This window comes from Rhinatrema bivittatum, chromosome 9 (genome assembly GCF_901001135.1).
Source record: "Rhinatrema bivittatum chromosome 9, aRhiBiv1.1, whole genome shotgun sequence".
NCBI classification, from domain to species: domain Eukaryota; kingdom Metazoa; phylum Chordata; class Amphibia; order Gymnophiona; family Rhinatrematidae; genus Rhinatrema; species Rhinatrema bivittatum.
The window spans coordinates 130,957,306-130,980,959 of NC_042623.1; the positions used below are offsets into that span (position 1 = coordinate 130,957,306).

Consider the following 23,654-nt stretch of genomic DNA (forward strand, 5'->3'; position numbering starts at 1 on the left):
GAGGGGGAAAAAAGGCCACTATGGTTTTCTAAAGAAGTAACTGAAAATGTAAGGGAGAAAAGGGCACTGTTCATAAATTACAAGAGATCTCAGAAAACGGAAGAAAGGCAGCAATATCTGGAAAAGTTAACCGGGAAAGTAGTCAGGAATGCAAAAATTCAAATGGAAGAAAAAATAGCAAATATGGTAAAATGGGAGGGGGACAAGATTTTTTTAAACATATGTTACTGATAGAAGAAAGTGCAAAAATGACTTTGCAAGACTCAAAGGTGAACGGGAGGAATATGTAGAGGCTGATGAGAAAAAGCAAAATTGTTAAACAAATATTCCTGTTCGGTGTTCACTGAAGGGCCTGGAGCAGAATGACATCAAATGAATACAAATAGGATTGACAGTGATTTTTAGTTTTATTATAGTCCCCTTGTCTATTTTATCTTTTTAAACCCTCTTTTGTTTTTAATGTATCCCCACCTGGTTAACATGCTTTACAAGCAGTATGTAACATTTTAATAGTAATGTTAATAATAATAACCTCAGTCGATTTTCAGAAAAGTGGGTTCATGAGGTACTAAATAAAATCAAAGTAGATAAGGTGATGGGTCAGATGGGATAAATCTGAGGATATTGAGGGAACTTGGAGAAGTCCTGGTAGTTCCACTGGCTGTTGCACCCGTCGGTCACAGATGGCTGCGACCGACACTGCTCACCTCTCTTTTCCCTGCACCAGCAATTCTCAGAGCCATGGCGGGCTCAGCCTGCAAATGCCACCTTCCTCTGCGTCCCCGGGATGGCATGGGCGATCCTGTTCACCATCTTGAACCAGGGATTACCTAGGGCATGCCGCACGTACCAGGCCCTCTCTTATTCACATCATGGCGGGAACCTCGGGGGCGCCCCTTCCGCACCGTACCTAAGGTGTTCTAAGTCCAGGAGTTCAGGAACAAGTTCAGAGTAGCGAAGTGAAGCATCTCCAAGAGGAGTGGAATAAGCAGGAAGGAAGTCCTTGCTAACTCATAGGAAGCAGAGGCTGGATGGATTAATTACACTGGCGGGTGGGAGGTAAAAAAGGGTAGTGGTAAATGGAGTTTACTTGGAGGAGGGGGATGTTTCTAGTGCTATGTTTCAGGGATCAGTCCTGGGACTGGTTATTTTCAAGATTTTCAGGATTGACATAATGGAAGGATTGTCAGGAAAGGTTTGTCTTTTTGCTGATGATACCTAAACCTGCAACAGGGTAGATAGCCAGTGTAACTCCCTGTACACCAAGGGTCACCTTCCTAGTCTAAGGGAGCATCATAATTACTATCCCAAGGTGGGGAAATAAATCTCTGTGGCTGGGAGCTGAGGGCAGGATAACCTGCAGGGCCAATACCAAGCTGAGAAGACTCCACACAAACAAACCACTTCCAGGCACAAGTTATGCTCCAAAAAATGAATAGTTTACTGGAGAATCTTCTGGATCAAACAAAATGACATTTTCAGATAGATGCAGAAATTAAACAGAATTGCAGTCCAGAAAATCTTTAACTCTTCTTCTTAACAAGCTCCTCTTGTTAAGTAAAAGTTTCTTCTTTTAGTAACATAGGGTCTCTAGTTACTTTGTTTCTCTTCCTCTCAGTCATTTGCACAACTTAGACTGGTCTTCTTTTAATTTCTTCAGTTACAAAATAGTTACTCACAAAAATGTCCAGTTCAGCTCAAGGGAAAATCCTACTGGTGCAGCATCTTCCGAGTCCCAAATCAAGTTCCCTATGGCACAGTTTGAGGCAAGCCTCAAACTATAAAACTATAAAACTAAGCCTATGCTTAACTGAGGCAAGAACTGGCCAAGTTCTTGCCTCAGTTAAGCATAGGCTTAGTTTTATAGCTTCCAGGCTATATTGCACCCCTTACTTCTTTTCCTCTGGCTGGCTTCTAGACTTCTAGAGGAAAATCCCGCCCACTCCTGCTGTTCCCTTCTGTAAACCTGGGAGAGGATCACAGCTCCAACCGGTATCTATCTATTTCAATCTTTACAGCCCCCAGACCCAGTAGAGTCCGGGTTTTTATTAGGGATGTGCATCTTTTTTTATGTCGGGTCGGGCTACAGGGCGGGTGATCCTTGGAAAACTTTGTTTTACAACGAGTCATTTCTTTTCACCAAAAAACCCCCAAACATCCCAACCCTTTGAATTTAGTTAATTATAAGCCCCCCAAAACTTGCCTAAAGTCCCTGGTGGTCCAACAGGAGATTCGGGAGCAATCTCCCACCCTTGGGCCATCGGCTGCCAGTAAACAAAATGGCGCCAGTGGCCCTTTGCTGTTACCATGTGACAGGGGCTACCGGTGCCATTGGTTGGCCCCTGTCACATGATAGGAGCAATGGATGGCCGGCACCATCTTAGAAAATGGCATAGGCCATCCATTGCTCCTTCCATGTGACAGGGGCCGACCAATGGCACCGGTAGTTCCTGTCACATGGTAAGGGCAAAAGGGCCACGGGTGCCATTTTGTTTACTGGCAGCTGATGGTCCGAGAGCAGGAGATCGCTCCCGGGACCCCCGCTAGACCACAAGGGACTTTAGACAAGTTTCGGGGGGGTTGGGAGGGTGGGGAGTTGTAATTAACTAAATATGAAGGGTTGAGGTGGGTTGGGTTTTTTTTTTTAACTAAATGTGCCCCTCCCCTTTGTGCTAACCTGAACAATGAATTTTCCCCGAAGTTTAGGGAAAATCCGTCTCGGGATACGGGTCCTCCAACCCATGCCGAATTGGATTATTTCTTTGAAATTTTCCAATTCGACAAAAACGATTGCACATCCCTAGTTTTATCACTTCTGCTCAATAATTCAGCCTCTCAAGAGATGTATCACCTTGTCTGTCAAAAAGCATAGGTAAAACCTTCTGACATATAGCTGACCCAGAGTTCTGTAATATTCCTACACTGGTTACAAATTAACCTCTTGTGCCATGCACATCCTGTACATTTCCAGCAGCAATCTACATACTGCTTAAGGCAATTCAGGGCTCCCATAAGGGGAATCCACCAGTTTACCATCAAACCTGTTAGCACTGTTAACTTCTTGTGACATGGAGGCCACACCAGGAAGATTTGGAAAACATAGCAGGTATGTCGCGGCTCCCAGTGTTCCACTGCCCCGCTTGTGCTTCCCTTCTCCCTAGGGGCGGGGCCGAAGAGCAGAGAGATGCTGTGCACCACTGCTGGAGGCCAGGCCAGCAGGGTCGAAGAGTAGAGAGACCTGCACGCCTCCGCCGGCAGGGCCAAAGAGTAGATAGAGAGACACGTACACCGCCGTTGGCAGGGCCGAAGAGTGGAGAGACCTGCGCACTGCCGGTGGTGGGGCCAAAGAGTAGAGAGACCTGTGTGCCACCGCCGGTGGGGCCGAAGAATGAAGAGACGCTGTGCGCCGCCACCGGCGGCTGAAGAGTGGAGACATACCTCTGCACTGCCGCTGGAGACCAGGTCGGCAGGGCCGAAGAGTGGAGAGGCCCTGCACTCCATAGGAGGCAGCTGGAGAGGCGTTGCATGCCGCCAGAAGTCAGGCCAGAGGCGGCTGAGAAGTGGAGGCCAGGCTAATTGGGCCAAACAATGAGAAGAGGCTCCATGTCAGCTTGTGTGTGTGTGGTAGAACAGGTGCCTGGGTGCATGAGTGAGAGCTTGTGTATGTGTGTGTTGTAGAATGGGTGCCTGGGTGCATGAGAGCTTGTGTGTGTGGTAGAATGGGTGCCTGGGTGCATGAGTGAGAGCTTGTGTGTGTGTGTGTGTTTGTGTGGTAGAATGGGTGCCTGGGTGCATGAGTGAGAGCTTGTGTGTGTGTGGTACAGTGGGTGCATGAGTGGCAGTGTGTGTGTGTGGTAGAATGGGTGCCTGGGTGCATGAGTGAGAGCTTGTGTGTGTGTGGTACAGTGGGTGCATGAGTGGCAGTGTGTGTGTGTGGTAGAATGGGTGCCTGCATGCATGAGTGGCAGCTTTGTCTGTGTGTGTGTGTGTGTGTGTGTGTGTGTGTGTGTGTTTGTGTGGTAGAATGGGTGCCTGGGTGCATGAGTGAGAGCTTGTGTGTGTATGGTACAGTGGGTGCATGAGTGGCAGTGTGTGTGTGTGGTAGAATGGGTTCCTGGGTGCGTGAGTGAGAGTTTGTGTGTGTGCGGTACAATGGGTGCATGAGTGGTAGTGTGCATATGTGTTTGTGTGTGTGTGTGTGTGTGTGTGTGGTTGTAATTGACAGAGTATGTGTGAGCTTGTATGTAAGTGACAGAGCATGTATATGATTGAGAGAGACAGGGAGATGACTGGTGTGTGTGTGTGAGAGACAGAAACTGATCAGGGAGGTGACTGGGGGGGGGGGGGGGGGTGAGACAGAGAATGGTCACCGAGGTGACTGGTGTCTGTGTGAGAGAGACAAATACTTGTCAGGGAGGTGACTTGTGTGTGTGTGTGTGACAGAGAGAGAGAGAGAGACAGAGACTGGTCAGGGAGGTGACTTGTGTGTGTGTGTGTGTGAGAGAGAGAGAGAGAGAGACAGAGATTGGTAAGGGAGATGACTGGTGTGTGTGTGTGTGGGAGAGACAGAGACTGGTCAGGGAGGTGACTGGTCTGTGTGAGACAGAGACTGGTTGTGACTGGTTGTGGGCCCTAAGGAAGAGGACTATGAGGACAGAGCTTCAGCAGCCACTGCTGCTTCTGGTGAGTGCTATTGGCCTGCAAGGGAAAGGAGTAGGAGAGTTGCTGGAGAGGGTAAGTAAAGGCAGCTTTTTAAGTTTATTTTTCTTGATTGACTGCCATTTTAATTATTGGGTATTATGTGATGTCTGCTGTTTTGAAATATTGTATTGATATTTGGACAATTTTTAATAATTTTTATGAGTTTTTAATTGTTGGATGTTATTCTGTTCATCAGCTGTTTTGTAACATCTATTAGTATAGTTTTACAATCATTTCTTTTTTTTTTTTCATTTATATTTTATTTCATTTTACACAAATTTAAACATTTGCACAAAATAAGAAATTTTTTCCTGTGTACAAGTAAATTCCATGAAAACAAGTTATCACATTATAAGTACACATAAAAAAAAATAGTCCTCATAATTGGGAGGATACACATAAGAAAAAGGAAAAAAACAAATATACATTTTGCACTAGCAAATTATTTGAGAGCATCATTCATTTCTTTTGTGCAGATAAATATCTCAACTAGCTTCTTTATCTGTCAAAAAAGTCTCTAAATGTACAGGGTCTTGAAAAATAAATTTGTTCTTCTGATAAATCACAGAACATTTACAAGGGAATCGAAGTAAATAACTCGCTCCAATAGCTAATACCCTTGACTTCAGAGTTAAGAATTGTTGAGTAGTGCGGGAGACATCCGGAAAGATTTGAATCCTTTCGCCACAAAATGCAAAATCTTTATTTTTAAAATATTTTTGTAGTGTCAAGTTTTTATCCTTTTCACTACAAAAGGAGACCAAAAGAGTCGCTCTTTCCGTATGTCATCTATTGATGCCTCTAGGAAAGATGTTAAGTTAGGTGACTCTCTTTGTATTACATCCATCTCTTCCAAATAATTTTGAGGCCTAGTCTTTGTTTTAGGAACATAATATATTTTAGAAATATTCTTTTCCTCTATTGAGGTAATAGACAATATTTCTGATAGATATTTCTTAAATAATTCTATAGCGGACAACAATCTAGATACTGGAAAATTTAACAATCTAAGATTTTTCTTTCTATTCTCATTCTCGATATTTTCCAATTGTCTATGTATTATTAAGCTATCTTTAATAAAGGCAGTATTTGATGCCTGTATCACAGGTATTTGCACATTTACCATTTTAGACGTTTCTTCTAACTGATTCAAATGTACTTCATGTTTATCCACAACTTTTTTAATTTCCAAAGTTACATTATTAAACTGAGTAGTTGAATTTACAAGAAATTTTGCATATCTAGTAAAACTTTCCAGACATCTCCCAAAGTAACCTTTTGAGGGTCAATACCTACTAAATTTAAATTGGTATCTTGAGGGGGTTCCGATGTCGTCTGAGAACCAGATTCGATCTGTTCCCCCTCAGTAACCATGTTACTAGGAAAATTAATTACAGGTAACATTCCATCAGAATTAATATCTTGAGGAACTACTTCTAATGATTCCATCTGTAGTTGGGATATCTGCACTGGGCCTGGACTCTCGGGGGAACCAGAAGAAAATGAGATTTCAGGAATATTCCTGGGAAAATAGCTTACCCTACGATCCACATGAAGGTCCATAGGTCCTCTAACCATAGAGGCCCCCGGTGATGAAGTAAATGGCTTAGATTTCCTTTTTCTACCCATATATAGATGTAAAAGAAAAAAGAAAAATTTTCAGAAGGGGCGCGCCCCTTTGGCGCATGGCTTCGGCTGCGCGCCGCAGTCCCACCGAATTTATCGGGCAGTCCGTGCCCCGATAGATGACGTCACTGGTGTCACGTACTAAAAGGATGTTCCCACGACGTCCTGGGCGCAGCAAAAAGCCCGTCACAGTCCCATGGCCTTTCCCTCTCTCCCAAGGGGTATCTCTCACCGACTCCTCCGGTTTTCTGCCACAGTCCCTCCGAATTTGTTGGGCAGTCCGGGCCCCGGTAGATGATGTCACTGGGGTCACGTACTGAAAGGATGTTCCCATGACCTCCTGGGTGCAGCGAAAAGCCCTGTCACTGTCCCGTGGCCTTTCCCTCTCTCCCAAGGGGTATCTCTCACCGACTCCTCCCAGTTTTACAATCATTTCTAAGTCGGTATCTATAGCAGCTTGGCTTGCTCTGTTTTCCTAATAGGAGGTGTATTAGTGTTTAGGGCCTGGTTAAATATTTGTAGTGGTAAATTACTGTCTTTTCATAAGGAGGGGTATTGTGCTTGCTAGTAATGGGTTTGTTTTGCTTTTATTGAGATGTCATCAGATCCAGAATATCTTTTTTTGTATGGTGAGCTGTATGGGTAATGCCCTAGTTCTGCTCTGCACTCATTTTTGGGGGTCGAGGGGGTTCCTGAGGATGCAGAATGTATATTTACATTCTGCATCCTCAGAATGTTCAGTGACGGTTACATGTTCAGTGTGTCATGCATGTGAGAACCATCTGTCAGGTGTGTCCCGGCCGAAAAAAGGTTGAGAACCACTGGTTTAGAGAATGGCAGTTAAGATTTATTGCTAAAAAATGCAGTAATGCATTTAGGATGCAAAACCCCATGAGAGAGATATAGTGGTAGAGGTAAAATTCTTCTAGGCACAAAAGAAGAACAGGATCTGGGGTGATTATATCTGATATTCTTAAGGTAGCCAAACAGATGGATAAAGTGATGGCAAAAGCCAGAAAGATACTTGGCTGCATAGGCAGAGGAATGGTCAGCAGAAAATGGGAAGGGATATTGCCCTGAGACCTCATTTGGAATACTTGTGCAATTCTGGAGACCCCACCTTCAAAATGATATAAATTGGTTGGCGTCAGTCCAGAATGTGGCTACTAAAATGATCAGTGGTCTTCATTCTAAATCATATGAGAATAGACATAAAGTTCTAAACATGTATACTCTAGAGGAAAGGTGACACGGGGGAGATATGATAGACATTTAAATATCTCAAATGTTTCCATGCACAGAAGACGAGCCTCTTTCAAAGGAAAGGAAGGTCTAAAACAAGGGGTCATGAGATATGGGTGAAAGGGGGTAGACTCGGAAGTAATTCTAGGAAATATTTCTTTACAGAGAGAGTGGTGGATGCATGGAACAGTCTCCCAGTGGAGGTGGTGAAGACTAAAACGGTTTCTGAATTCAAGAAAACATTGGATAAATACAGGGGATCTCTGAGCTATTGATGAGAATTTTAAGGGCTTTATAAATTGAATGGATAGGCAGACTAGAAGGGCCATATGGTCTTTTTCTGCCATCATGGTTATATGTTTCAATGTTTATCACTGGAAGTGAAATACAAGGAATGGAACAACTACTAGGGATCTGTTGGAAACTTGCGACCTGGACTGACCACTCTCAGAGACAGGATTCTGGGCTTGATGAACATTGGTCTGACTCAACATGGCACTTCTTATGCTGCTAGGAAGTGTATTGGTATTCTAGGGCCCACTACTATATTTGCAGTGCTGCCGTAGTTTTTATAGGAAAGGTTGTTGCTGTGTGAGTCCTGGGTGCTAGTGTTGTAATGGTATTGCAGGTTTGCTACAAAGGTTCTAAATTGGGTTTTTGACTGTGTTCTATGGTGCATCACAATGTGCTTGGTAGTGGAGGGAATTTGCTTTGCTATTGATGAGCTCTAGAACCTAATTATTTTAATATAGTTTAAAATAATTTAATTCAATAGAAGGAAAAATGTATCCTCATTGAAATCAATACCTCCACTGATAAAGCATATGAAGAGCATTTGGCTTATAATTTAAATGTCACTTGCCAAAAAAAACAAAAAAACCAAAACAACACTTTTTAAATTGACTTTTGAAATGGCTAACATTTTAAAATGTTCATATATTTTTACTAATATCCTAAATCAAATATTTTTGACACATTCAAAAATTACTTATTCAAAATAGTTGGTAATTTTCATAACTATAAACTTCACAGGACTTATTTTATTAATCTGGGTAGGTATTCATTTCCCAAATCTTAATAACAGTTTTTGAAAGAGCTTGTGATGTACCCCTAAATCTATTCTGATCTAGGCAGACCCTCCTTTTTCAATTCCTACTGCTTAGCAAGCTGCAGATTACTAATCAGTTGAATCCACACAGACCTAAGGTCACTTCTGCATCTACTTATAGATGATGAATAATACGTTTTATATTTCAATTAGAAAATATAACATTTAACAGCTCATGGTATCATGTGTTGCCTATAGAGCAAGAGTGCACCTTTTTACTTGGCCAATAGGTGCCAAATTGTCTGTCTATGGCTCAGACCCAAAGGAGCAATAGAATATAGAAGGCAAAGTTCTATGAACAAAACAGTGGGATCTGGGGGTGATTATATCTGCTGATCTTAACGTAGTCAAATAGGTAGATAAGGTAACAACAAAAGCCAGAAGAATTAATTGGTGCATAGGGAGACACATAACCAGCAGGAAAAAAGAAGGTAATGTTTTCTCTATGTAAGTCTCTGGTGAGACCTCATTTATTGTACTGTGTACAGTTCTGGAGATTGCACCTTCAAAAGGATTTAAACCAAAGAGTGTTAGTTCCAGGCCCGATTTTAGGAATAAGCAACATAAGCAACTGCCTAGGGTACCACATTTTGAAGGCGCTAAATATGCAGGCCAAAAAGGATCCTGCTTCTGCTTGCATTAGGGCCATGTACTGGCACAGCTTCAAATAAGTACCACAATGGCACGCTGTCTATGAGCACCAAAATATTAAATCTGGCCTTGGTTGCTCTAGAGGGAAGCTATTAAAATGGTCATTGAACTGCAACATAAAACATATGGGTTTAGACTTAAAGATCTAAGCATATATATCCTGGAGGAAAATAGGGAAAGGGGAGATATAGAGACATTCAAATACCTGTAAGGAATAAATTCACAGAAAGTGTACCTCTTTCAATAAAAAGGAGGCTCTGGGATGAAGGTAAAAGAGCAATTTAAGGATATTTTCCTTTATAAAAGAAAAGTAGACACATACACCAGTCTCCCTGAGGTGGTGTAGATGAGGACAGTGTCAGAATTCAATAAAACATGGAACAAGTACAGAGGATATGTGAGGGAGAGTATGGAAACTTAAACTGATGTGAATGGGCAGCTTGGATGGACCATAGGGCCTTTATCTACTGGAGGAGGAATAGCCTAGTGGTTAGAGCAGTGGACTATGAACCAGGAGACCAGGCTTCAAGTCCTGCTGTCACTCCTTGTGACCTTGGGCAAGTCACTTTACCCTCCATTGCCTCAGGTACAAAAACTTAGATTGTAAGCTCTCTGGGGATAGAGAAATACCTACAGTACCTGAATGTAAACCAGTGTGATATCTCAATTGAGATCAAATGTCAGTATATATAAATACATCTTCCTATGTTAATAGTGAACACCATGCTTTTTGTCTTTCTGGAACAATTCACATAAAATATTTGTTTCTACATTTTTTTGGGGGGGGTTATAAAGTTTAATATAAACATTTTCAAAGGGGCTGTTAAGATCAGCAAACAGTTTAAGTTGATACATATTTATTAGACTAAAAAGGAATTGCTTATATATTGTTTGCTGACCTACATTTTTATATACCTCCAAGTGGACTAACACAGCAATCACTCAAAAGGTTCTGATTTACTAAGGCTTTCCTCACATTCTGAGTGTCTGGGAAAATCTTAGTAAATGAGGTCCTTTATTTGAAAGGGGGAAAGAAACGTAAATGCTAAATCAAACTTTAGAAAATAGAAAAAGATTCGTCAAAGATATAAAATGACAGAAATGGCACATAGTATATCTACATTGATGACCACCCAAAAAATATATAGTGATAATTAAATGTACCTTCTCTAAGAGTTTTAAATCATATATCCAAATAGTATAATAATGTAAAATAGAAACAATGAATATAATTCAACTGATTGATAGAGAATATTTTGATAATTATTTAGATGTTCCAGGTAAAAGAAATCATGGCTAAGACTGATCTTAAATACCTCTTTTAAGGAAACATTTTTGAAACATTGCAGAGCTGTTGAATTTTGACATTTTCTGCATGTATTACAGACATTCTTCAAAGTCTATAGCTTCTATTTTTGCAAATTTTTACTGTAGAATATTCTGCAAAATATTCATGATATTTAAAAGTAAAATTTCACACATTTTTATTTGTGGTAGCATTTTTGTAATGTTTTGTTCTATGAGGTAAAGACTAGAGTTCAAGTCATTTCTATCTGATCATTTTCCTCCAGTAGTTACTTCCCTACCTAGCTGATGATGCCTATGAAGAAAAATCTCTTACCAGGCAGGCCCAGGATGGTGAAGTAGGACCGACACTCAGTGAAGCCAGAACTTTGCCTGACACAAGTCTGCCATAGCCCTTGATAGTTAAACACAGCTGTCACGGGGTTGTTGTAGAGGTCTTGGGTACTCCACTGGTTCATGCATGTTGATGCCACTATTCCAGCCACCCCAATTGCTGAGATGACAAAGCCCATACCCTGACACAGTGTCACAGCCATGGCACCTGGTATTCTGCAACGTTAGTACTCAGGACTCTGAAGTATTGCTGTAGGTCTGTTCTGAGCAATAAGGCTATCAAGAAAGGATTTTTACTTAATGTCATCAGTGTGATGCAGAAAGGCCTTAAACGTATGTGTTGCAGACTCGCCCAGTGCCTTTATCTGCTACAGTGAGATAATTCATGATATCGGTACCATGAGCTTATTGTTAATGATTATGCCTCATTCTGTTTACCTTTTCCAGCTTCCACTCCCCACCTTATCCACTAATTCATATGATTAATATTGAGTTGCAGCTGTTGGGATTCATATCGAAGAGAAATCATGGCTATTAACATTAGCAGCTCCAGCAAAAAACTGAAGAATCAATGTGGATATATTGGGATTTCAAATGAAAAGAGATCATTTCTGGAAGCTCAGTCTTTTTCTTGACATCTACAACTTTTAGCAAATTCACTTTCTTTCAACAAAATGTTTAGTTTTGAATTTATTTTATATTACTTATAGACCACTTTCCTAAGAACATAAGAACAAAAGAACATAAGAAAATGCCATACTGGGTCAGACCAAGGGTCCATCAAGCCCAGCATCCTGTTTCCAACAGTGGCCAATCCAGGCCATAAGAACCTGGCAAATACCCAAAAACTAAGTCTATTCCATGTTACCATTGCTAATGGCAGTGGCTATTCTCTAAGTGAACTTAATAGCAGGTAATGGACTTCTCCTCCAAAAACTTATCCAATCCTTTTTTAAACACTGCTATACTAACTGCACTAACCACATCCTCTGGCAACAAATTCCAGAGTTTAATTGTGCGTTGAGTAAAAAAGAACTTTCTCCGATTAGTTTTAAATGTACCCCATGCTAACTTCATGGAGTGCCCCCTAGTCTTTCTACTATCGGAAAGAGTAAATAACCGATTCACATCTACCTGTTCTAGACCTCTCATAATTTTAAATATCTTTATCATATCCCCCCTCAGCCGTCTCTTCTCCAAGATGAAAAGTCCTAACCTCTTTAGTCTTTCCTCATAGGGGAGCTGTTTCATTCCCCTTATCATTTTGGTAGCCCTTCTCTGTACCTTCTCCATTGCAATTATATCTTTTTTGAGATGCGGCAACCAGAAATATACACAGTATTCAAGGTGCGGTCTCACCATGGAGCGATACAGAGGCACTATGACATTTTCCGTTTTATTCACCATTCCCTTTCTAATAATTCCCAACATTCTGTTTGCTTTTTTGACTGCCGCAGCACATTGAACTGACGATTTCAATGTGTTATCCACTATGACGCCTAAATCTCTTACTTGGGTTGTAGCGCCTAATATGGAACCCAACATTGTGTAATTATAGCATGGGTTATTTTTCCCTATATGCATCACCTTGCACTTATCCATATTTATTTATTTATTTATTTATTTAAAGTCTCTTCTATACCGATATCCATTTGCACATCGCATCGGTTCACAAAAAACAAGAACTATTGGGCGGAGCCCTTACATATAACAGAGGAATACAATTAACTTTTGGGCAGAGCCCTTACACTTAACCAAATGAGGTTAAATGTAATTTTTTGGGCAGAGCCCTTACATTTAACCAAATAAGGGCAGAGCCCTTACATTTAACCAAATGAATACATTAAACAATATAGTATTAATAAATCAATAAATAGTTACAACAAGAACTATAAACATAACTATAAAATATAAGTAGCAATGTACAAAGTACAAAAATCAGCGGGCATAAGGTATTCTTAGTCATAAATCGATAAGTCATAAATCTTAGTCATAAATCGATCATATTAAATTTCATCTGCCATTTGGATGCCCAATTTTCCAGTCTCACAAGGTCTTCCTGCAATTTATCACAATCTGCTTGTGATTTAACTGCTCTGAACAATTTTGTGTCATCTGCAAATTTGATAATCTCACTCGTCGTATTTCTTTCCAGATCATTTATAAATATATTGAAAAGTAAGGGTCCCAATACAGATCCCTGAGGCACTCCACTGTCCACTCCCTTCCACTGAGAAAATTGTCCATTTAATCTTACTCTCTGTTTCCTGTCTTTTAGCCAGTTTGCAAACCACGAAAGGACATCGCCACCTATCCAATGACTTTTTACTTTTCCTAGAAGCCTCTCATGAGGAACTTTGTCAAATGCCTTCTGAAAATCCAAGTATACTACATCTACCAGTTCCACGTGTTTATTAACTCCTTCAAAAAAGTGAAGCAGATTTGTGAGGCAAGACTTGCTCTGGGTAAAGCCATTCTGACTTTGTTCCATTAAACCATGTCTTTCTATATGTTCTGTGATTTTGATGTTTAGAACACTTTCCACTATTTTTCCTGGCACTGAAGTCAGGCTAACCTGGTATAATAAATCTCCCAAAGCATTGTATAAACATGGAAAAATTTCAGTTACAAAAATTAATAAAACAAAATAATAGAACCAAGCAGCATGAACATCACATGCACTATCAAACTCCGGGACCCTAGCCTATCTCAAATCCCATGAAAAATGGCTAGGCCAGCAAATAAATGCTCTCCCAATCATAAATAGTGGCCCAGTCAAAATCCATACCCCCACTGAGAGCAGCATTTCCTTGCCAGCACCTCACAAGATCCAACACTATCTTAAAATCCAACATACAGTAAATCTACCCCATTACAACATAAAAATACACTAGCTTCACAAGTAGATCAAGTCCTACACTCTGCCATGGGTCATTGCATCTCCAGACCCTTACTTGCTCCCTTCTCTCTTTTTCATAGCTCCTCACCTGTTGCTATCCTAATCAGGGACTTGTCTAGATGGAAGTGGAATGGGGCTGGACACAACTCAGGGCTACCCTATGATGATATTTTCACGGTCATGCCTGTACTCTTGATCACACAGCTTCCTTGATCTTTGAAGTGGAGAGAACCTCATTTCATCTTCAGGCACTGGTGTCCTTTCATATCGGATGTCCTACCTTGCAGCCCTGATATCCCGAGTCCCAATCCTGAAGTACTGTCAGTTCCTAGCTCTGGGTCCAGCATCACCTTGCCCCAGTCCTCATCTCCTGCTGACCTTCCTGAAAGTAAATCCATTTCTATCCGGTGTCTGAGTTTGGTGGCTGAGTCCTCTTCTGGTTGGATCTGTCTTCAAGCACTGCCCGGATTCCTCCTTCATCCTGAGCCTCAGTCCTGTGCTTGTTCTGCTCTCCGTGTGGTCCGTGACCAGCCTTTTCAGGTTGTGTAGGGTACACATTGGGACAGGGTGGTCCGTGACCAGCACATGTTGGCTGTGTAGGGTGCCCTGAGGGACAGCACCTGTCTAAGTCTATGAGTATCCCGAGTCCTCAACCTCGCCTGAGTCTTCCCAATTTCCAAGTCTTCATCGGAGTATCTGGATCCTCGCCTGACTCTCTAGATTCCACCTCTGACCTTCATCCACGCATCTTGCATCTGAGTTCCAAGCCACCTCATGTCTTCATCTTGTCTGAGTTCCAAGCTACCTTATGTCCTCGTCTCATCTGAGTTCCAAGTTTTAAGTTCCAAGTTTCCTTATGTCCTTGTCTCATCTGAGTTCTAAGTTCCAAGTACCAAGCATCCTCATTTCATCTGAGTCTTCAAGTGTACTCGTCTCATCTGAGTCCCAAGCTCCACATGTCCTCATCTCATCTGAGTCTCCAAGTACCAAGTGTCCTCACCTCGCCTGAGTCTTCTAGTGTCCTCGTCTCATCTGAGCCCCAAGCTCCAAATATCTTCATCTCATCTGAGCCTCCAAGCTTTCTCATCTTGTTCAAGTTTTCAGGAGGCCCCGTTCAAGGTCCCGTCTTGTTCCAAGCTCCAGTACCATCGCCTGTCTTCAACCTCTGTCCATCCTGCTGCATCTGCCGCTCCCCAGTGGCAGGTCCGAAAGGGCTATCGAGTGGCCAGAGGGCTACCCCAGAGACCAGCAATGCATTGTTGGGTCTCTGCTGGTGGCGTGCAGGTTCCACAGAGGTTAGGACTCAGTGGCCAGCCTGCTCCTCCCTTGCTTGGACACATCTTGTCTGCTGCGGCATATCCACACAGCTCCTCTCTGCAGTCACGTTGTGGTCCATGGGCACACATTTCCCTGGAATCAGGAGCACTTCCTAGCGCTCCCTCAACAGCCTCTGCACATCCCTGTTAAACTCCATGCATCCACTTACATGCAGAACTGTAGAAGTTGGGATCTGAGTTTGAAAAACATCTTATTTATGGAGAAAGAATGAAGGATGCCCATTGTCTAAAATATTCAATCAAATGAGCAATGATTTCCATGAAATACAGACTTACACAAAATGGGGGTAATTTTCAAAGGAGTTATGCATGTAAATGTGACATACTATCGTAGCAATTTTCAAAAGATATTTACTCGAGTAAAGTGCACTTACTTGAGTAAATCCTATGGACAATTCAATGGCATATATTGTAGCAATTTTGAAAAGCCCACTTACTTGAGTAAAGTGTATTTACTCGAGCAAAAACCAGTTTTGCTCGAGTAAATGCTTTTTAAAATCAGACCCAATATCTGTAAGGCAGTGCCCCTAGTGTCCCCTTGTGAGCATGTGCAGGACCAGGCTGGGAGATGGTCCCCTTTAAATCCCCTAGAGGGAGAATGTCTGTGGGAGTGATATGCTTGGAGAGTGTGCCGAGTATAGAGGAGGATAACTTGCTGAGGCAGCAAGGAGAGGATAGGTCCCGTGGATCTGGGATCAGGAACTCTAGGTCCTGTCTGAGAGTGGCAGCTACAGGCACCTTTCTGGGAGAGGGTAGGCAGAATTCTGGGAAGTGCCTAAGGATCTGTGAAAGTAGACAGACTGCTGGGAAGTTAGTTGAGACTAGAGAGAAGTCTTTATGCTTGCTATTCCTGACTATGTTAAATGTGGCACTGTAAATAAATGCACTGAAGTTACAGCACTGTCTGAGTGTGAATCCTCTGGCTCTGTTCAAGTCCTTGACCACTCAAGTGCCACATATGGTGTCTTTGTGGGATCCCTTTAAGCAAGGCACAGAGGGAAGGAACCAGTCTCCAGAAGAAAAGACTGAGGTAAAGATTTTTTTTTTTCTGAGCAACACTGTTGAGGGAGAGTGTGGCTCTGGGAGCACACTGCAGAATGCAGTTGGTCTGGTGTGACTCTGGGAGTATACAGTCTGAAGAGGGAAACATTTGTGGAGAAAAGAAACAAGTATGTTGGAATTGGTTTTTTTTTGAGAGTGCGGCTTGGGAAGTGCACTGCAGAGGGCAGTGGGTCTTGTGGGGCTCTGGGAGCACACAGACAGAGGAGAGAAAAAGGTGTTTGAAAGAGGAAAAGTTTGGTTAATTGGGCTGTCTGCTAGAAGCAGCTGAAGAAATGGGTGTGTCTCCGCAGAGCATTAGTGCCCTGCAGCAGTGCTAGTCTCCAGGGCACAGAGGAAAAAAAAGGTGCTTTCAACCCAGAGCGAGGTATAAGGGGCCTATTAGGAAAGAAAGTTGGGTTTGTTTGTTTTTACTGAGACTAAAGGGGCTTTCCCTGTCTTGAGATAGAGGTGCAAGCAAAGTGTAGCCAGAGCTGGTCAAGCAGGATTTCATTTGCTTTCAGGGATTTTTTTTAGGCAGAGAAAAAAAAAAACAGAGGAAAAGCAGGAAGAAAATTTTGTGCTCCAGGCTGGAGCAGGGACAGCTAGAAGGATCAGGTTCTGGACGCCTAATCATTATCTCAGTAAGGCTTGGTTGGGAACCAGTGGGGATTATTGCAACTCAGAAAAAAAAGGGGGAAGAAAGAAGAACCAGAGGGCTGGAGAAGGAACTAAAGTCTGGTACAATGTACATTTTGTGCAATGGGAGTGCCCCATGCCCAGGAGCTGGGCAAGAGGGAAAACCTGGAGTTGCAGGTGTGGCAGCTGGAGAGGTCAGCCAGATCCAAGAGTGAATGGCTAGAGAGGCTGGACAAAGAGTCGCAAGAGCTCCTATAGGAGATAGATGAGATACTGGCAGACCAAGCTGGGGCAACTGTCTGAAGTGAGAGGTGCTGGAGAAGGTTCTCCTGGTCTCCTTTAAATCTCCTAGAGGGAGAATATCCATTGGTGGGACCCTGCCAGGCAGAGTGCGCCTAGAATAGGGGAGGATAACTTGCTGAGCCAGCAGGGAGAGGATGGGCCCCATGGATCTGGGATCAGGATCTCCAGGTCCTGTCTGAGAGTGGGAGCTTGAGACCTCTCTCTGGGAGAGGTCTCAAGCAGTCTTTTAGGAAATGCCCAAGGATCTGTGAAAGTAGGCAGACTGCTGGGAAGTTCCTCGGAGATACTGTGAAGGTGGACAAACTTCTGGCAAGTGCCTGGTTAGTTGAGAGGCTAGAGAGCAGTCTTTGTGTTTGCTAATCCTGACTGTGTTAAGTGTGGCACTGAAAATAAACTCACTGAAGCTACAGCTGAGTCTGAGTGTGATTCATCTGTCTGTGTCCACGTCCTTGACCACTCAAGTGCCACACTATTAAAGCTACAATTTCTTCTAGCTAAAGTGAGCATTGTACTTTTTTCCTCAAGGACACTTGATTGGAAAACTAGGAAAAGGTGTGAATAGTGTCAATGATTTGCTCATGTAGAGCACACATCACAACAAAATTTAATACAAATATGTGGAAAAATTTGAAAATCTTTACTGGATAAACTACTATTTTACTGGTGAGAACTAGGGTGTGCAAACATTTTTTTTTTCCATTTCATTGTTTTCTTTCTTGTTTCTATGAATAAATGGGGTGAGGTAGTAAGTGTGGTAGGTAGGATTACAGGAGCAGATATAATGCTGTTTGGGGAAGAGGAGAGTAGGGATGTGAATCGTTTTTTGACGATTTAAAATATCGTCCGATATATTTTAAATCGTCAGAAATCGTTAGGGCCACGATACAATACCAATTCCCCCGATTTAACGTTAAAAAATCGTAAATCGGGGGAAGGGGGAGGGCAGGAACTTACTTACTTGCCCTAAACCAATGGCAGGAAAACCGGCACACTAAAACCCCCTAAAACCCACCCCCGACCCTTTAAATTAAAACCCACACCCTCCCGAAACCCCCCAAATGCCTTAAATTACCTGGGGGTCCAGCGGCGGTCCGGAACGGGCTCCTGCAATTGAATTGTGTTGTCTTCAGCCGGCGCCATTTTGCAAAATGGCGGCCGTAAAATGGCGGCGGCCATAGACCAACACGATTCGACTGCAGGAGGTCGTTCTGGACCCCCGCTGGACTTTTGGCAAGTCTTGTGGGGGTCAGGAGGCCCCCCAAGCTGGCCAAAGGTCCCTGGGGGTCCAGCAGGGGTCCGGGAGTGATCTCCTGCCGCAAATCGTTTTCCGTACGGAAAATGGCGCCGGCAGGAGATCGACTGCAGGAGGTCGTTCAGCGGTGGTTCCGGACCGCTGCTGAACGACCTCCTGCAGTCGATCTCCTGCCGGCGCCATTTTCCGTATGGAAAACGATTCGCGGCAGGAGATCGCTCCCGGACCCCCGCTGGACCCCCAGGGACTTTTGGCCAGCTTGGGGGGGCCTCCTGACCCCCACAAGACTTGCCAAAAGTCCAGCGGGGGTCCGGAACGACCTCCTGCAGTCGAATCGTGTTGGTCTATGGCCGCCGCCATTTTGCGGCCGCCATTTTGCAAAATGGCGCCGGCTGAAGACAACACAATTCAATTGCAGGAGCCCGTTCCGGACCGCCGCTGGACCCCCAGGTAATTTAAGGCTTTTGGGGGGGGGGGTGAGGGAGGGTGAGGGATTTAATTTAAAGGGTCGGGGGTGGGTTTTAGGGGGTTTTAGTGTGCCGGTTTTCCTGCCATTGGTTTAGGGCAAGTAAGTACTTCCCTCCCAAAGTTGATGAAGTATTAAGGCATTTGGGGTGGGGGATTTAATTTAAAGGGTCGGGGGTGGGTTTTAGGGGGTTTTAGTGTGCCGGCTCACGATTTTAACGATTTTCACGATATTTTAAACACCCAAACGGCAACAATATGATTCCCTCCCCCTCCCAGCCGAAATCGATCGTTAAGACGATCGAGGACACGATTCACATCTCTAGAGGAGAGTAATAAAAATGAGCCTGATGCTTTTTTTTTTTTTCTGTGGTGATACAGAAAGAAGAGTGAGAGAGCTGACAGGATGTTTACCTCTCAGAAAGGGGAGGAATTAAGTTTGGAACTGTGCAGCAGATAACAGCAGGGAGCTGTTTTGAAGTTCTTCCCAGTGCATGAAAAAGTCTAGACAGAAAACAAGCAATAACTATATACTGGCTCTGCACTAGAGGCAGGGAGCATTTTTTAAAACTCCTGCTGATGTACTGAAACTTCAGTGGGTTTGTTTGAGTATTAGGGAGTTTCTGTTAGTGACTGGGACTAATGTTGATGTCATCAATAATGTCATGGATTGGGAAGTAACATCAACTCTGTGGGGTTATCGTCTCAGTAGGGAGTGTTTAAAGGTGTTTAAAGATAAGAAAAATAATCAGCAAGGCAAGCAAGCCTTGGGAAAGCTTCTCCTAAGCTTTAAAATACTCTGGTGTGATTTTAAAGCAAAACCTATAATTAGGATCCGGATAGAGGAAATCACATCACAGCTATGCCACTTTAATGAAATCATTCTGGTAAAGAATTACTATAAAACAAATTGAAGCAATGCTGGATGTGAGAGGACCCTAAAGAAGCCCCCAGGTTAAATTAATTTCAAAATGAGTATGTTTAAAAGAGCTTTGAAGTAAAATAGAGAGCTGCTACCAAACAGGAAGTCTCCTTTCTCATACTAGCGTATGGGAAGGGGAAATTTCTCCATAGACACTAGAGTTCTGCAAAAGCACAGGACCCATGAGATCCTCCTTATTTGCATAGACACTGACACTATTGTACTGGCTTCTAAAAGCTTGTCTGAAAGCTTTGCAACCAGGCAGCAGGAGGCAGAGCCTGAGACTTTGAGGATTAAAACAAGTGAGGGAGATGCCTGTGAAAGAATGCAAGGGGTGTAAAGTAACTTTCTCCCCTGGGGTTTCCAGAACAATATTAAATAATTTTAAGGATATCTAAATCCATTGGATATTACCTACATCTCTAGCAGGAGGTATTTGGAAAGATTAGAAGTCTAAGTGATGGTATACTGAGTCCATCAAGTAACTATTTTTTTTTATGTGATGTCATTAGTGGAGTAATAATAGAACAGTACAGGCTTTTTTTTTTACAGTTCTCTTACAGTTAGAGAGATGAGATGAAAACCGAGAAAAGGGAGAATTTAGAGAGTCTTATCCTGAAGCGTTTAAAGATAACTTTTAAACCAAAACTGTTTCATGAAAGACAAATATAGTATAGATTTTCACATCTCCTAGTGAAGGGAGATCTGTCTAAGGTTTAATTGTATGTACGTGAAAAGACTGAGTGAAATATTATATGCATTCTAAGGTCTCCTATAAAGTAGCGGTCCAAGAAAAAGATTTTTTTTTTAGAAAGAAGGCAGAACATGCAGTAATTGACTGCCTAATATAGGGTGAGATTGAAAAATGATGAATGAGATTTAATTAGCCTCAGATTTTGTTTATCTGAGGGAAAGGAAAACATATTACCAACTCAAACTCAGCTTCATAGTTTTTTAAATTAAAGAAAATTTGCTGCTACACTAAACTCAGGAAAGGGGTTTTGACTTGAGTGTCATCACCCAAATCAGCACCATTTTGATGCCTGCTCTGGCACTGATAGATAAACCTACTGAATAGGGAAAGTTGGGAGAAGTGTAGCTGAAGTGATTCTCCTAGAAAGTACTGACCAGAGAGAAAAGGTTGTTCTTAGCTGAGGAGGTACCAGGAATTTACAGACAATTCACTGAGGGGCGGATTTTAAGAACCCTGCTCGCCTAAATCCGCCCAAATCCGGGCGTATTTAGGCAAGCAGGGCCCTGCGCGCCGGTGAGCCTATTTTACATAGGCCTACCGGCGCGCGCAGAGTCCCGGGACTCGCGTAAGTCCCGGGGTTTTCAGAGGGGGGCGTGTCGGGGGCGTGTCGGGGGCGGGACCGAGCGCAGCGGCGTTTTCAGGGCGTGTTGGGAGCATTACGGGGGCGGGCTCGGGGGCGTGGCTACGGCCCTGGGGCGGTCTGGGGGCGTGGCCGTGCCCTCCAGACCCGCCCCCAGGTCGCGTCCCGGCGCGCTAGCGGCCCGCTGGCACGAGGGGATTTACTTCTCCCTCCGGGAGGCGTAAATCCCCCGACAAAGGTAAGTGAGGGGTTTAGACAGGGCCGGGTGGGTTAGGTAGGGGAAGAGAGGGGAAGGTGAGGGGAGGGCAAAGGAAAGTTCCCTTCAAGGCCGCTCCGATTTCGGAGCGGCCTCGGAGGGAATGGAGGTAGGCTGCGCGGCTCGGCGCGCGCCGGCTATACGGAATCGATAGCCTTGCGTGCGCCGATCCCGGATTTTAGCGGATACGCGCGGCTACGCGCGTATCTACTAAAATCCAGCGTACTTTTGTTGGCGCCTGGAGCGCCAACAAAAGTACGCCTATTCGCGGTATTTGAAAATCTACCCCTGAGAGAGTTAAAAAGTGGTGTTGGTAGGAATTTAAATTCAAGAAAACTGAGAGGTTGAGAAAACTCAGTAAAGAATAAAAACAGTGGCTGAAACTGACTGGAACTTTGTTAACAAAACACCAGTGATCATAATTTTCCCCCAAAAAAAGAAAATTCCAATTCTGCAGATAAGTGTAATTATATTATTATAAATATTGCCCATAATTAGAGCAATAACATCAGTAAACAGAAACAGCATCATTAACTAATTAAAGAAATACACCTCTAATTTTACCAATCTTATTATGACGTCTTGGTTATGTGCTTAAATAATAGGGATTACTTCAAAGATATAAAACTCTAATTAGAGTTAAACAAATTTAAAAAATTAAAATTAATAAAAGTCTCAGAGTAAAAGGGAATTAGTTAGGGACACTTTAAATTATTTTATTTTTACATCTAGCCAGATACACAAGTTCACTTCGCTATCCTGACTATGGATAGCAAGACACTGATAAATTTTAGTCTGTGGAAGAGAGGCCATGCAAGAATAGTTCGTTTTTCCTCTTCTATGTTCTTTAAGTTAGCAAAGTGTGAAAATCAAGAAGAAGAAACTGCGAAGAAGATCACATGAAGATGTCAAGAAAGACCACATGAAGATGGAGATAAATGTGTCCGCATATTTATAATATACTGGAAACAATTAAATGAACATTACATTTTTCCTAAATAAAAGAGAGGGTTCAGATTTAGAAGTACAGTCACAAATAAGGAAAAGATATAGAGAATAATAGAAAAATGAATATTTAGAGAAATACTTTCTAAATATATCAAACTCTGTCCAAGAGAAGAAACTTACAAAGGGAAAGAGAAAATAATACAAAGTCAGTTTCTTAAAACAAAATTATTTAATATTTAAGAACTCATGTAAAGAAAATTAAAAATAATACCTATCTGACTGTTAAAACCCAAAAAAGAAATATATAAAAAATCCCCTGGCATGGTACCTAGAAAGAAACAGCTTATTAATATCATAAAGAAAGTTGAAAACTGTCTAATTAGCTTCAGTTTTTTTTAAAAATGTAGTGTACTTTAAACAAAAAGAAAGTAACTTTAAATAGCCACATGAGCGCACATGTATGCCCATATACCAGCTTGCGATAATGGACGTGGCCATTTTATAACATGCATGTATATGTACATGGTATACAAGAGACTGTGTACATGTGCATGTGCACACAATTTTATATAGATGAGTGCATGTGCACGCAAATGCCCCTTCTACCACTTAAACTGAAGAATTTTAGTACATATGCATGCCAACGCAATTGCCAGTTTCCCCGGTTCATACCAGTTCACCCAGATAAAGGAGAGGATTTTCTAATCCCCCTAGTTAAATAGCCTGCCTTTTACCCTGTTAGCCCTAATTCTTAAAACCCTTCTGACTAGCCTAGATTTTGTTTCATGTTTTACATGCCATCCACAGCAGAAGTAAAGTTATTTAGTAAGGGATTCTGGCACATGCTTGTGCATGTAAATACTTATGTGCTGGTTTCATTCAAAAATCTAGGGATCCCTATGCCCTGCCCAGACCACACCCATGCTCCTCCCCATTTTTAAAACAAAGGTTTGTGTGCACAGCGGGAGATTCGTGTGTACTCGTGTGCCTTTTAAAACCCATGTGGCGCACACTGGCCCAACAACTGCGCATATCTCCCAGCTTTGGTGCATGTAGGTCTTTTAAAATTCACCTGAAAGGGTTTAAAAAGTATAGCTCATTATCTAATTATCTTGACAGAACTGTTAATTGCTTTAATGTAATTTGAAAATTAGCTCTTTGTTAGTTTACATTTAATTTTTGTTAGGAATTGTGGACCCTTGACCCGAGGTGGGGTTGCTGCTACCTGAAGGGTTGGGCCCCACAGGTCCCCACTGTTGGGAGGCGAGGCTGGCTGGGAACAGAGGCAAGCTGGA

At 42.6% G+C, this 23,654-nt stretch overlaps 1 protein-coding gene across 1 annotated transcript in view; it reads right to left on the reverse strand.

Moving 5' to 3' along the window:
- Positions 1-11,270, reverse strand: part of CLDN18 (claudin 18) — a 68,898-nt gene extending 57,628 nt beyond the window's left edge. Inside the window, exon 1 of the mRNA XM_029617074.1 lies at positions 10,950-11,270. Within this exon, the coding sequence (XP_029472934.1) occupies positions 10,950-11,169 (220 nt within the window). The 5' untranslated portion in view covers positions 11,170-11,270. The remainder of the gene's footprint in view (positions 1-10,949) is intronic.
- Between the last annotated feature and the right edge of the window lie 12,384 nt (positions 11,271-23,654).